Here is a 13,224-nt window from a genome sequence, read left to right on the forward strand (position 1 = left end):
TTGAGCTGTGTGTGTGTGTGTGTACTTTCAAACCAGAATGTCCCAACTCTATAACAGAATCTGTCTTTGGCCCACAAAAGGCAGGTTTCCGTCCAAGTCTGGCAGGGTTTGGGCCGGTCTGGATGTCCCTATAGGCCTTTACGCAGCATTATGTATTCGTGTTGGGTCTCAGGTGCTCGCTGTGTGTTTTATCCTCGGGCCAAGCTCGGTCCCGTTTTCAATGGCACAGCCAGATGAAAAAACGGCTGCTATAGGTGCGAGCAGAATGATTTCCACGCTTGTAGAGATCTGCTGCTTTGTTCTATGCGATTCAATTACCTCTACCCTAATTAGGAGCCATAGAGAAGTCCCAGACTGTGATGGGACTCCACACTGTGGCTCCCGCTGATAAAGTGTGCTATCACCATCAGAGGCCCCAGACGAGCCCCGGCCCGCCTCCAAACGCGCGCATGCGGCTACACAGGCGGCCAGTCCCCAACACCGACCCGTTTGTTTTGAAGTTTAGAAATCAATTTCAAAATAATTTCATTTTTCTCCTCTTACTTTGTTGAGGTTCGTCTGGGTTAGCCAGAGTTTAGATTTGAAGTGCGGCGACACGTTGTGAATGATCAATTTGGCAAAGACGTTGTGATTCTGTCCTTTCCTAGGCCACTTTTCCAGCATGTGTCTTATTTAGAGCAAGTGGATGTATCTTCACATCTCTGGGCTGATCTGAATCTTGCAGGCGTCGCTAGGTAAACAGTGGATTGTGTGAATGCGACGTAGCCCTGCGCTATATTAGTGTACACTGCTGCGACTGAGTTGAGTTTTATTACGACAATGATTCCCAAACTTTTTGTTAGCCAAACACCTTTGACCTAAAATATTAACTTGAATTCCCCCTTAAAATGTAATATTTCAATAATTTAACAACATATTCGCATGCTTGTGTTTTTCTGATGACAGTTAAAGGGATAGTTCACAGTTGACGGTAGCCATTGACTATCATGTTATTTTTTTCCTACTATGGAAGTCAATGGCTATCGTTAACAGTCTGCAGTAAATTGAATTCACTTGTAGTATTTGTGACGTTATGCATCTATCCGACTTTTCTTTCAACTAATAACTGTGACAAATTTCTGTTAGCTGAACAACAAAGATACATTTTCCACTTCTAGCTGAATAGCTGCAGTTCGTCAATAGACCATCAAAAAGCGTTTTGTGTAAAATGGATCACAAAGCATGCGGTTTTCACATGACTTTCATTTTCTCCGATTCTTCATCCAACGAGAGTCTCTCTATCTAGTAAAATACATCTTGTCTCATTGATTTTCTCTCTCGGGTTCAGGCGATTGTGTGAATGTGTCAGAGGGTGGCGTCCGGCACATTTGGCCTCTGCGAGCGTCTGCAAACCGCAGCCAGCGTTCAGCCGGCAGGAGATTGATTGTGACAGACTTTTAAACAGTACACAACTAAATATAGCGGGCTACAGCACTATCAGAAAATGAGCTAGGAGTGCGGGCCTAGTCGTTTAGAAAGTCATTATTCTTATCATTTGCTGTCTCTGAAATTATTTCAGGTCTCTTCATGCAATGAATGCAGTATAATAAGCCAAACATGTGCAAAGGGCTTGAACTTTGGTAATCGGAGCAGGTCGGTGAAGTAGCCTTTAAAAAACATGACTGATGCAAGGATCCACTGGATTTGAAGGGAACGTTCAGATCGTTGTGATGCATTTCATCTCATGAATCTGTTAAATGTGTTTCTGGTATGGTAATCATTCAATACCATGGTATTATCTTTCTGATTTAACTAAAAAATTAGCTTTAGGAGCTATTTCTCATTGATTAATCGGACCCTTACTGTAACCAAATGTAATCAGGTTGATTCAGACGTAATCACATTTTTTTTATTTGTGTGATGAAACTAGGACATTTAGATATTACCTCTAAGGTTGGATTGATACCAACATTTTGGGTTTGATACAGTTCCAGTTTCTTGTACCCGTGCATTAATACTGAATTGATATCTTAGTTTCTAATTTAAGTTTATTGTGCTACTATGTGAAGAAAATCCAGCAAAACGCGCCGGCGCGTTTGCCGACCTCAGAGGGTTAATGTCACTCATTAGTGATGAGTCATCATTTTTTCTCGGAGCTGCATAAAAATAGAGAATTTCATATTTGCTGAGCTTTGATGGCAAATAAACAGCCCGATATGAGGAGTGCTGATGACTTCACTATCACGCCACTATCAATTTTGTTAAATATTCCATCTGAAATTGATTAATAACAGTTATAATGACAAGTTTGTTAGTAATAAACTGTGAACTGTCTTGAAAATCAGCACATTGTCTGCTTATCTGGGTCAGGAATAGAAATTTGCTAAATATTGATTATACTTTAGCAAATTTTTGTCACCACTGTACTTTTGATGACCGTTAAACAGCACAACCCTATACATAATAGTAGACTACTGTTAAAAAGTTTTGGGTCAGTAAGATTAAAAAAAATAAAAATGTGTTTAGCCAGGATCAAAAGTGACAGTATAGACTTGTATAGTATGAAAGATTTCTATTTTTTCAACATTCTTTGGCTAAACAAAAAAATAATTGTATAGCCAGGATCAAAAGTGACAGTATAAACTTGTATAGTATTATGAAAGATTTCTATTCCATTTTTTTTTTCTCAACATTGATAATAATAATACATGTTTCTTGAGTAGCAAATCTACATATTAGAATGATTTCTGAAGGATCACGTGACACTGAAGACAGATAAGTAATGACTGCTGCAAATTCAGCATTACAGGAATACATTACATTTTATAATATTTTAAAATATAAAACAAATATAATGCTCCAAATAATAATATTCTGCTTTCACTGTAATTTGATCAGTTAAATGCAGTCTTGGTGTGCATAAACTTGAAAGAAGGAAAGATTCAAACTTTATCGTGATAATTATCGATATTGACTGATTTTGACAGTGATGTTATCATGGTAATATTTTTGGACATATCATCCATCCCAAGTCCTTTATAATTTTTACAGTGTACCATAATTTTGTGTGTGTTTCTAAAATCATTTAAAGCTGTGGGTGATGTTTTTTCAGGACATCTTCCCCTCATCTTTTGTTTGAACAGTGTCTTTAGAAACACTTCTCCCAGTCAGTCCTCATCCTCTCAGAGAGATGTGTCAGGCCTCAGTGGTTCTGAGGGGCCGATATCTCTCTGCCCATCTGCTTTTAGCATACTGAGATGTATTGAGAGAACGCGAGGCGCCGTTTCCCTCCGTGAGCCGGTGAAAGGCCCGAACGCGATTAGATCATAAAACTGTAGCCTAATTTAAACGCCGGTTCTCCAGCACTTCACACCGTGTCTATTAGAGATCTGTGCGCTAATTCTTTTCATGTAGCATGAGTCCTGCAGATGTAGCACACTATAAAGGAGTCATTTAACAGTCTTAATGAACAGAGACGGCCGTTTGGGAAGATCAGGCGCTGCTCGACGGTTCTCTGTGCAGGAAGAAAGGGCTCTTCACTGAATTTATTGCTTTATTAAAGTGAGCGTCTCGACCGTGTTACAAACGAACAAAATGACATGTTAAGTGGTGCACTTAGGATGTCAACTTCCTTAACATGAGCATATATGGGAGGTTTGACATGCAAATGGTCATTTGTGCTTTTAATGATGTTTTGATATAGAAACCAAAGGTCAATGAACTAAATTAAAAAAAGTGTTTGCTTAAGTGTTCTGAGGGATTGTTAGCATGTTGCAATGCAGTTGCTATGTTGTTCTGGGTATTATTATAATCTATTTAGAAAAATCTCTATTTAGTATCGATAGTAAGCATAATAAGCATTTATTTGAAATATAAATCTTTTACACTTTTGATCAATTTAATACTGAATTAAAAAAAAAAAATCTTTCAAAAGAAAAAACAAACAGAAAGAACTTACTGACCCCAAACTTTTGAAAGGTATACAATAGAGTGGTGAGATATGAAGTCACTTTGCAGTTGTCCATCAAGATAATTATCACAGATAAACACAATTTTTATTAATTTTGAAGCCTACATGCAGTCGCCAGAAGTAAAAAAGCTAAAGGTAGGCTATAAAGGAACTACACCACGGTCCCACGACTTCAACATTACCATTCACTAAGCTTCTGACAACTCTTTCAGTTTTTATCTAAAACGTTTTCCCAGAACGATGAGTTAGAATAGTTTATACACAATTATAAGCATAACGATGCTGGAAAAGCGGACTGAGTTTCCCTGTTCGACGTGATGACATTTAACCTCCCCGACTGTAGTCACATTTAGTTAGCAACCTTTTTCTAGACACGTATGTGTCGTAGGATAAAACGTTGAAGTGTCTTGAGATTTTATTTCAGCCATTTTACCAAAACCCCATTAAAAAAAAAAAAACATTGACTTTGGGACGATGGAAACGGAAGTGCTAAAATGCTAACTCGCTTCCGCGTTTTGGCCTACAAAGCAATGTCATACCCGCACCACTCTATAACATATCATTGCAAAAAAAAAAAAACATGTACTGTATATCAGAGAAATATTTATTTTTTAGATTTCTAGGGTGTAAATGCAGAAAAAATATTTTTCAAATGCGGTCTAACTTTTTTCCCCTGTACATTTTAGGTCCTTGATTACAGCAAAACCGTAATATGCAAATACGACCCCTAAAAAAAAAAAAAAAAAAGTACAGCTTCAAGCTAAAGTCAAGAAATCATTTAGATTTAAAGAAATAACATTGCACAGAGCAGAGAAAAAAATTATTCATTCGAAAAAATGTCTCCTTTAAGATTGCACCGGTGTATTACCTGGAGGCATGAAATGTAAATGGAAAATCAACATTGTATCCTGTGATAAGACGGACAAATTAATAAAGGCATTTTCTGTACTCCGCTCCTGCTGACGCCGGTGTTAAAAGTCAGTAGGTCGTGCGGGAGGAACTTTTCTCGCAGATGAAGTGGGTTTTACAGGTTTGACATCCGGCTGAGATGTGGCTCCACACGTGCAGCAGCGGTCATGAGGATACTCAGTCAAGTGGGCCACAGGAAACACTTTCCTGAGGAGAGATTATGCTATGAATACTAGTGTGAAGCGGATACTGTATGCTGCCTACTGTTTCACAGAAATATATGAAAGGAAACCGTATTCAGTATGCAGCTACATTGTAGCATGTGCAATTCAGTGGCCAACCAATTGTCAATTTGGAAATAGTTTTTATTTTATTTTATTTTTTTATGATATTCTAATTTTGTGTAAAAAGTCAAATAATGAGTCCAATGAAAATCAATACAACTTTCTGTTCTGGAAATAACAGGTCACTTTGAGTGCATTGCATTGTGGGATACAGTATTCCATGCACTATTTTCTGGTTCTATGCTGTAAACTTTTCGGCTTATGCACTGAAGGTATTTTATGCTGAAAATATAGTGTGCATACATACTGAAAACCTTTTTTTGCAAAAAAAATTATAGCGACATTCAGTGGCTCCGTTTTAAAGTAAGCTGCCTTTCTAGTAAGCATCTTACTGAAATAGAACCTCATAAGTGACTTGGAATTAAAAAAAATATATATACCTCAAGAGAATAGCACTTCCTTTAGAAAAAAGCACAGAAGACTTGACTCATAATTGATTTAAATAGTTTGATGGAAGTGTGTTGCTAAGCAACAATGCAATGCTGTAATAAGTTCAAAAGTCCATGGCACACAAATATTGGGATGAATAGTGTTTTTATTTAATTCAATTATTTTTATAAGTTCTAAATGAATCATATCTTATTGACAATTATTTCGCTTTGACCACCATCTTGGATGGGCTTTTTCCAAAGATTTCTTATGTACAAAGATAGTCCATCTTTGGGAGAAACTGCAAAGCAGAATATGTCAGAATAAGTCCCATCTTTTAAATAAAAGAGCCAACCGGCGATTGGTAATGTAATCGCATCAGCTGCCGTTAAAAGCTCCGGTTGCTATAAACACTCAGTGTTCTGAGACCTGCGCTTTGGACGGCACATGCCCTTTGGCTGGAGTTCATGTCAGATTTTGTTGCTGATTTGAAAATTTTTATTTAAATGTGAGTTCGCAGGCAGTTTCTGACATTTAAGGATTCCCTAATTCAAGTATGTAGGACTTGAGTTGTGTCCTAAATGACACACTATGCATATACTATACATATACTACACTGTACTTATGCATAATGTACTCAACTGTGTAGTGTATGATTTTTTCAAGGTTATTATTATTAGGCTATTCAGTATCAGAGTCTGATAGCATCTCCCCCTCCGCTACGTAATTTAAAGTGTCCAACATTCCACACCTTTTGTTTTCGGATGTCAGAAGTTGCTGCCCAGAGGCGTTGCAAATATGGCTGCCAAGTGAACAGACTTTATTCTTTGAAAGGGACTTTGCTTTTTGCAGTGCATTATAGGATTACCTTCTTCACAAAGGATGCATTCTATTCTTTATCTGAATGTGGCTAAAGTAAGGCATCTCCAAAAGGTGGCATAATTTTTTGAGTGGCTTTCACATGTACACGTTTCTGACACGTGGCGTTCGAATAAGTGCTCCTGCTTGTGCAGTGTCTCACTTGCAACAAACAAATTGATTGTGCTGTGTTCTGTGTGTAGGTCCACTAGATGGAGGTCTGGAAGAGGAAGAAGAGGAGTGCATATCAGACGCAAATGAACTCACTGCTAAAGAGGAGTTTTCAGCAGAGGAAAACTTTCCTGCTGACTTTGAGCCAGACAACCTCACCTGTGAGGACATGGAATACTTCTGCGGCAAAGGTCAGCCATTCCTGACGCTTCTACTTCCATGTATAGTGCTATCTTTCATGTAGGAGGTCTATAAACTAAACAAGTATTTAGATATTCATCACAGAGCATATCCTAGTTAAACGAATTGTGGCGTAACATTCGATTGGTTTTGCTAATTGATTCCCAGCTGAAGTTTGACTCTGAAGCATCTCTGATTATGGGTTTGATGGCAGTTTCAGACCAAAGCTTGAACACACACCGTTTTGCTTGTAGAGGTGTGGGAAAATCTCCAGAAACCTCAGTGTCCAGGTTTAGATAGATTCCCTTTGATATCCAATTCCCACTATGTACCGGAAAAGAGGAGTTTGATCTAGGAAATGGCAACCAGTGCGCTGGCTTAACCTTAGTCATATTCCAGCCATGACTTACCATGGGGAGTGAAACATACTTGAGCTTTTATCACTTAAAGGGTTAGTTCACCCAAAATAAACATTCTGTCATCATTTACCCACCCTCATGTTGTTCCAAACCTGGATGACTGTATACATGTTTTTTATGTTTTGTTTTTTTTTCCCTTTAAGAACCAGTTCTTAAGAAATGTATACTTTTATTCAGCAAAGAAATGCTGTTCTTTTGAACTCTCTGTTCATCAGTGAATCCCATAAAAAAATGTATCACGGTTTCCACAAAACTAGCAACATTGCAAAAATATTTGAACATTGATAATAATAAGAAATATTTATTGAGCACCAAATCAGCATATTAGAATGATTTCTGAAGGATCATGTGACCCTAAAGTTCAGCTTTGCCATCATGGCGAAAAAGTTACATTTTAAAATACATTCAAATAGAAAATTTTAATTCAATTTCAAAAATTGCTGTTTTACTGTTTCAGCCTTGGTGAGCATAAGAGACTTTAGAAACATTCAAATAAACATTTTGAACAGTAGTGTAAAGTGTCATGGTGAAGGCATATTTTGAGGAGAATCTTGCAGGGTGATTAGGATAACTTTTAGTTATGCAGTGTTGAGCCTGTATAGGACAACACACTTGAAATGTGTTGGGTTTTGGCCTGATGTCTGTCATGTGCCAGTTCACTCAGTTTGTGCCAACTCCTTTTAAGTTATCTTTCTATTCCTTTTATGTATTGGCCACACCTGACTAATTTGCAATGTGTGTTTAGTTCAAAGTTAGGAAGCTGTCTGGACCCCCAGCACATATGCAATCTCATCCACCCCTCCAAAAACCCTCCTCAGGATTCCCTACTCTTCCCTCACTGTTCAGTGAGAGGAATCTCACCGAGTTTGTGCTTTGAATGTCCCTCCACCTCAAAGAGAAATGTTTTTAAATTACGTTTTGTTTAAAAACCCACTGTGCCCAGAGGGATTTCATACTAGGAGGAGCAGAATCTTTTTATGTCTTGCACAAGGTGGGCTCAGTTTTAATGATTTTCCTTTTGTTCTTCCTGTAAAGGTGTAACAGGCATGACATGTGTGAACCTCAGAACTAATGGCAGTTTGGCAATATTTTGCTTTCGGGCACGAATGAAAATCTTCATATGTGCTTTTGTTTCCCACTGCTTCATTGAATGAGCCCTGCAGATGAATGCAGCTTTACTTTATTTTGTTTGTGGAGATTTATGCTTTATTCAGATTCCCCAAGGGATGAAATACAGTATTCGGATGCTCAATTCAATTACTATTTAAAAGATCCTAAGGTCGTTCCTTCCATTTACAAATTAATTGCGTGTGTTCTTTTAAGAGTACTATGGAAATAGCATCAGTACCATAGTAAATATTAAAGTACCACAGTCACTAAGATCTCACATTCTCAAGGCAGTTTTTGAGTGTGTATTTGTATCAAAGCCATTCGATGGCCTTTTTTGTACCACCAAGTTTTAGCAAATCTCCTCAAATATTACTTTGAAACTTTTGAAGGCTTTGCAAAAACGAAGACCAACAGTGGTCAAAAGATTTCAACTCTTTTACTTCCGAGATGCTTTAGTAATCTTCCCTTCGTCATACGCGAGGGGGTTTGCGTCAGATTTCTCAAGCTCCCTATCTGCTGCAATTTGGCTCTAAGTCTTCCGTGTCCTCGAATTCTTCGGACAAGTTCCCATTCTCTTCCCGTTAATGCATAGTACAAGCTCATCAGGTGTATTCATTTCCCCCTGATCCTCTGCTCAATTAGATCTCTTTAAAGCGCATTTAGCCCAGCGTCTGAGTGGCTTAAATTCACTCCACTTATGCAGAAGTGCTATGAATTGACGGCGAACGCAATCCTGGTGGCATTAAACGGTTTATGTGTGTTATTCCTCGGCTATAGGATGGCAGAGAGGGTTCTCTTGATTAAGTAAACCCTCTCAAATGAGATGGCGGGCTGTAATTAGCCCAAGCGGAGCCCAACGCCAAAGCTTTAAAAAGCAGTCACTCATCCCTGTTCCTTTATCTGTTTTGGAGAATAAGGTCTCCCGTGTGAAGTTCTTCGCTGGCAGGCGGTTGCTCCACGACTGGCTCGTAGTTCAGTGGTCGTGTATCTTTGTCGTCATTCGCTGACAACTAGCTTGTCAGGAGAACCTAAAACCTCCATTAAAAGTTTCATCCTATAATAGGTATTAAAAAGCTGTCTGAACAAAAAGAAGAATCGCCCGTCTTCATTAACTCACCAAGCCCTTATTAACTTTGATCGGACGACGGTGAAGTAGCAAATCAGCTTAAATTTACAAAGGTCAGGCCGTTGGACGCCAGCAAAGTATCAACCATTTGCTTGAGTCTGAGTCTGTTGCACCTTGCAGCTCATGGTTTGAAATGGAACAAACCAATTGTTAAAGGAAATCAGAATTTGTAAATGCCTTACGATTCCCATCCCTATAGTCATTAAGGCTGAAGATCCAAACATCTGCAGCCCATACAACTAGGGATGGGAATTCTAATGTATTTAATGGTTATTCTTTCAGATTCCTTCCATAAATAGTTCATTTGAGGGAAAAACATTTTTCAAACTGAACACTAGTCTACTGCCAATTTGACTGACTCATAAAGGTTTTGAATGCATAGCCTTTCAAAGCATAGCCTACTCCATTTGATAGCTTGCATGAACGCAAGTGGTCGACACGTGCGCTCTAGAAAATTAAAAATTTCTCCAAAGTTATGTTTGATAAAAATGTCTTTGTATTGTTTTAAACTAAAGTTGCGGCTATCTCATAACCCCTTCACACAAGCGCTTGTCTATGCAGGCTTCTGTTGTTGTTGCAGTTTCTGGCATTTTGTTGTAGTTGTTGTTGTTGTTCCATCTCTTTAGTTTCATTTTCAACTGTGAAACAACGGCCCGGGCCAGTGTTACCACCTTGTGGAACAACTGATTAGTGCAAAACAAACTCATTGCGCATGTGTAACCTGTGCGTACAAAAATCGTACGGTGAAGAAATTTGTATCATGCACACTGTACGCGCACCCTCGAATACGTGTAAAAAAACAAAGTATACTCTTGGCTTAAGCATTTGATTCACTAAATAGAACCAGATGATAAAAGTCATTTGCTTGGGAATTGAGAGTCTTAGAGTCATTTGATCAGAAATCGGATTCACTTTTCACACGGTATGTTTCTACAATCTTCCATCCAAATTAGCAATGTGTAGCACGGTTTAGAACCGTTACCTCATAAAAATTATTATTTCATTTTTTTATATTGAACCACATAAGATCTAGTTCTTATTTATTAGTATTTGTTTCACTAAAAAGAAGCGGCTCATAAGAATAATTTGTTCAGTAATTGAACATTCAAGCACTATTACTTTCTGTATTCTTTTTTTTTAAATTGAACCTGAAAAATTCAGAAAAGTATTTGATTCGCTATAAGGAAGTTGCTCATAAGAATCATTTGTTCAGTAACTAAAATACACTTGTTGCGCTGTACTATATGTTTCTGTGATGTTCTGTTTGCCTTACTATTTTTAAGAATTATTCCAGTTGGTCATGTTTTCCATAAATCTTTTGAAACATTAAATGGATGAATAGTTAAATGAACATTTGTCTTTGACTGTTTAAGACTGTAGCTTGGACGTTCGAAGTCCAACATCGATGTCTGTATATTGATACTCTCTAATGACTATCATAGTATCAAAAAAACATCTATGTGGTTTATGACAGTAAGAGTTCACAAGAACCATCATGCATTGTGATCAGTGAATCTTTTTGAAGCGTTGACTCTGCACATCACTCATTTCAATTCCCAGAAGCCTCTGTGGAACCAAATACCCTGAAACAGCAGAGGGGTTCCTCTCTGCGGCGATCCTAAACTGTTTGGAGAGGGTCTCGGCTTCAGTCGCATCGTCGCGCACTCATGTACCATGAAATGATTGAGACGCTTCCGTCAATGGCTTCATACGAAATGGTTTCGAAACAGCAGAGCGCACTGTGAAATGAAGTCCCTGGCGATGAATAGGGTGAGTCTAGCGCACAAACGTGAATAAACATGAAACCTGAGGCCTGTTGAAAGAGATGGGCCTCCTTATTTGAAAGAGGAGACGGATAGAAATAAAGAGAAAAAAGGCACCCCTGATAGTCCAGAGAGACAACCTTGTTGTCTCCTTGACAATTGAAGCGGCCCCCCTCAAACAACTCCCTTTTCACGGTCAATTTCACATTTATGGGCGCTGCGCTTGTGAACAAGTTTCAAACTGAAATTTACAAGCCGCTGTCACACTCGCTGCTATAATTGTGAGAACACTGGTGTTATATTTTCAGGCTTTTTTCCCCCAGTTTTACAGAAATTGTGAAATTTGACCTTGCTTCAGTGTTTTTCCATTCTTGTAAATGCTTCTTCTGGGAGCAGTTGAGTCAGAGTTACACGGAGTGGTCTGATTTTTTTGCAGTTGCATGTTTCCTGAATTGCGGAAGACTTCGAACCAATAGCGAGTGTTACTCAGTGGCCTTGCTAACGACAATACGTCCCATGAAAGCCACAGCATAAACATGTTCAATATAAATTAATTGATCTAAATGACAGCATTGAGATTCCATTCTGGTCTGATCATATCACAGCGGAGAAAGACTTGAATAATTATGAGTCATTTTAGCCCGTAGCAAGGTGCCACTTATGAACGAATCCTTTGAATCCGGGCGGACTCGCGACGCGAGCCAGTAAACAGTGCGCAGTAGAATTAATTACGCTCTTCTTTGTGCCGTTTCCTCACTAATCGGGATCTTTTCAATACATTTCTCCCGCCGCTGATGGTAAAGCGTGGAGAATATGGAAAAATGCTCATTTGCGCAGCGATAAGATGAAAGACACATCCCTTTAGCCCCGTTTGACTCTGTGCAGGAAATCATTCATTAATGTTTGTTAAGTATGACAATCTAGCCAGGCCAGATCTACATACTCCAGACGGCATCGCACGGAGAGATAACGCAGGCCAGCAGCAGCCAGAAGAGAGCACAGCCAGTTCCTGTAATGATGGGGAATTTATGGGCCTTTAAAGAGATAGTGCCGAGGCCTTCCACTAATCACACACTCCACCGGGGTGCTGGGTGGGATTTTGCTGGGATATTTTCCTTTTTTCTTGTCCGCACTGGAGGCATTTGAATTTTTTTTTTTTATTATTATTATTGTAATCAGCTTCCGAAAGCTGCGTGCCGCTGCAGATTATTGTGCGGAAAAGCGAAACTGTGGACTTTGTTGTACAGCTGTCTCTAGTTTTACAGGGAAATCTGTTTATTTAACAACAGTTCACTTTATAAAGTCCTCAATTACCACTGCTTTAAATGGAGGGGAAATATTGGCTTCCTAAGTGGCCACCCATCACCAAGCATAACAAAATTAGCACTTTATCTTCAAACTACACAGGATACATAATTCAAAAGTCCCCATTATTAGAAAACAATTCAACGAGGCAATTTTGTACATGTAATAGCTGGAGCCGGTTTTCTCTCTTTGCTCACAAGAAATTAAATCTTTTTTATGCTTAAACATCCACACAGAGGGTACAAAAATGTGTAAATTACTAACAACAGACATTCCTACTGTACATTTCTTGGAAAATGTTTTTTTTTTTACTCTTGATAAATGATACCCAAAACCCTTACAAAAAGTTCTGTGGTGGTACAGTGATGGCATCAGATATGTTACTGATATGCCATTCATAACCCATTTTACTTCACAATCTGTTGTTTTCTCAGAATGAAACAGGATATTCAATGATAAAAGTTGGGTGGATTCATTAGGAATTGATTGTACCGCAATAGAGGAAATGTGTTGAAAAATAAGAGGTGTCGTGATGGCAGCCAAAAGCAATTGATACTGCCGTTTTGATAGGATGATTTTATGATTTCTATATTTATCTATTAGGGTTTTCCAAAGTGTATGAAAATGATTATGGTACTGCCAGTACATTTCCAAAAAACAAAAAAACAAAAAACACATTACCATGGTACCATATAATGCAAAACTTTTTTTTAATATATAT

General features: G+C 38.4%; 1 protein-coding gene across 2 annotated transcripts in view; it reads left to right on the forward strand.

The window, feature by feature from the left end:
• The window catches only part of zfpm2a (zinc finger protein, FOG family member 2a), a 155,876-nt gene that overhangs the window by 35,947 nt on the left and 106,705 nt on the right, over window positions 1-13,224 (forward strand). For both annotated transcript variants that reach the window (XM_084088484.1, XM_084088483.1), the window contains exon 2: window positions 6,633-6,791. In XM_084088484.1, coding sequence (XP_083944610.1) covers window positions 6,633-6,791 — 159 coding nt within the window. The remainder of the gene's footprint in view (window positions 1-6,632; window positions 6,792-13,224) is intronic.

This window comes from Abramis brama (genome assembly GCF_963993115.1).
Source record: "Abramis brama genome assembly, chromosome: 17".
NCBI lineage: Eukaryota > Metazoa > Chordata > Actinopteri > Cypriniformes > Leuciscidae > Abramis > Abramis brama.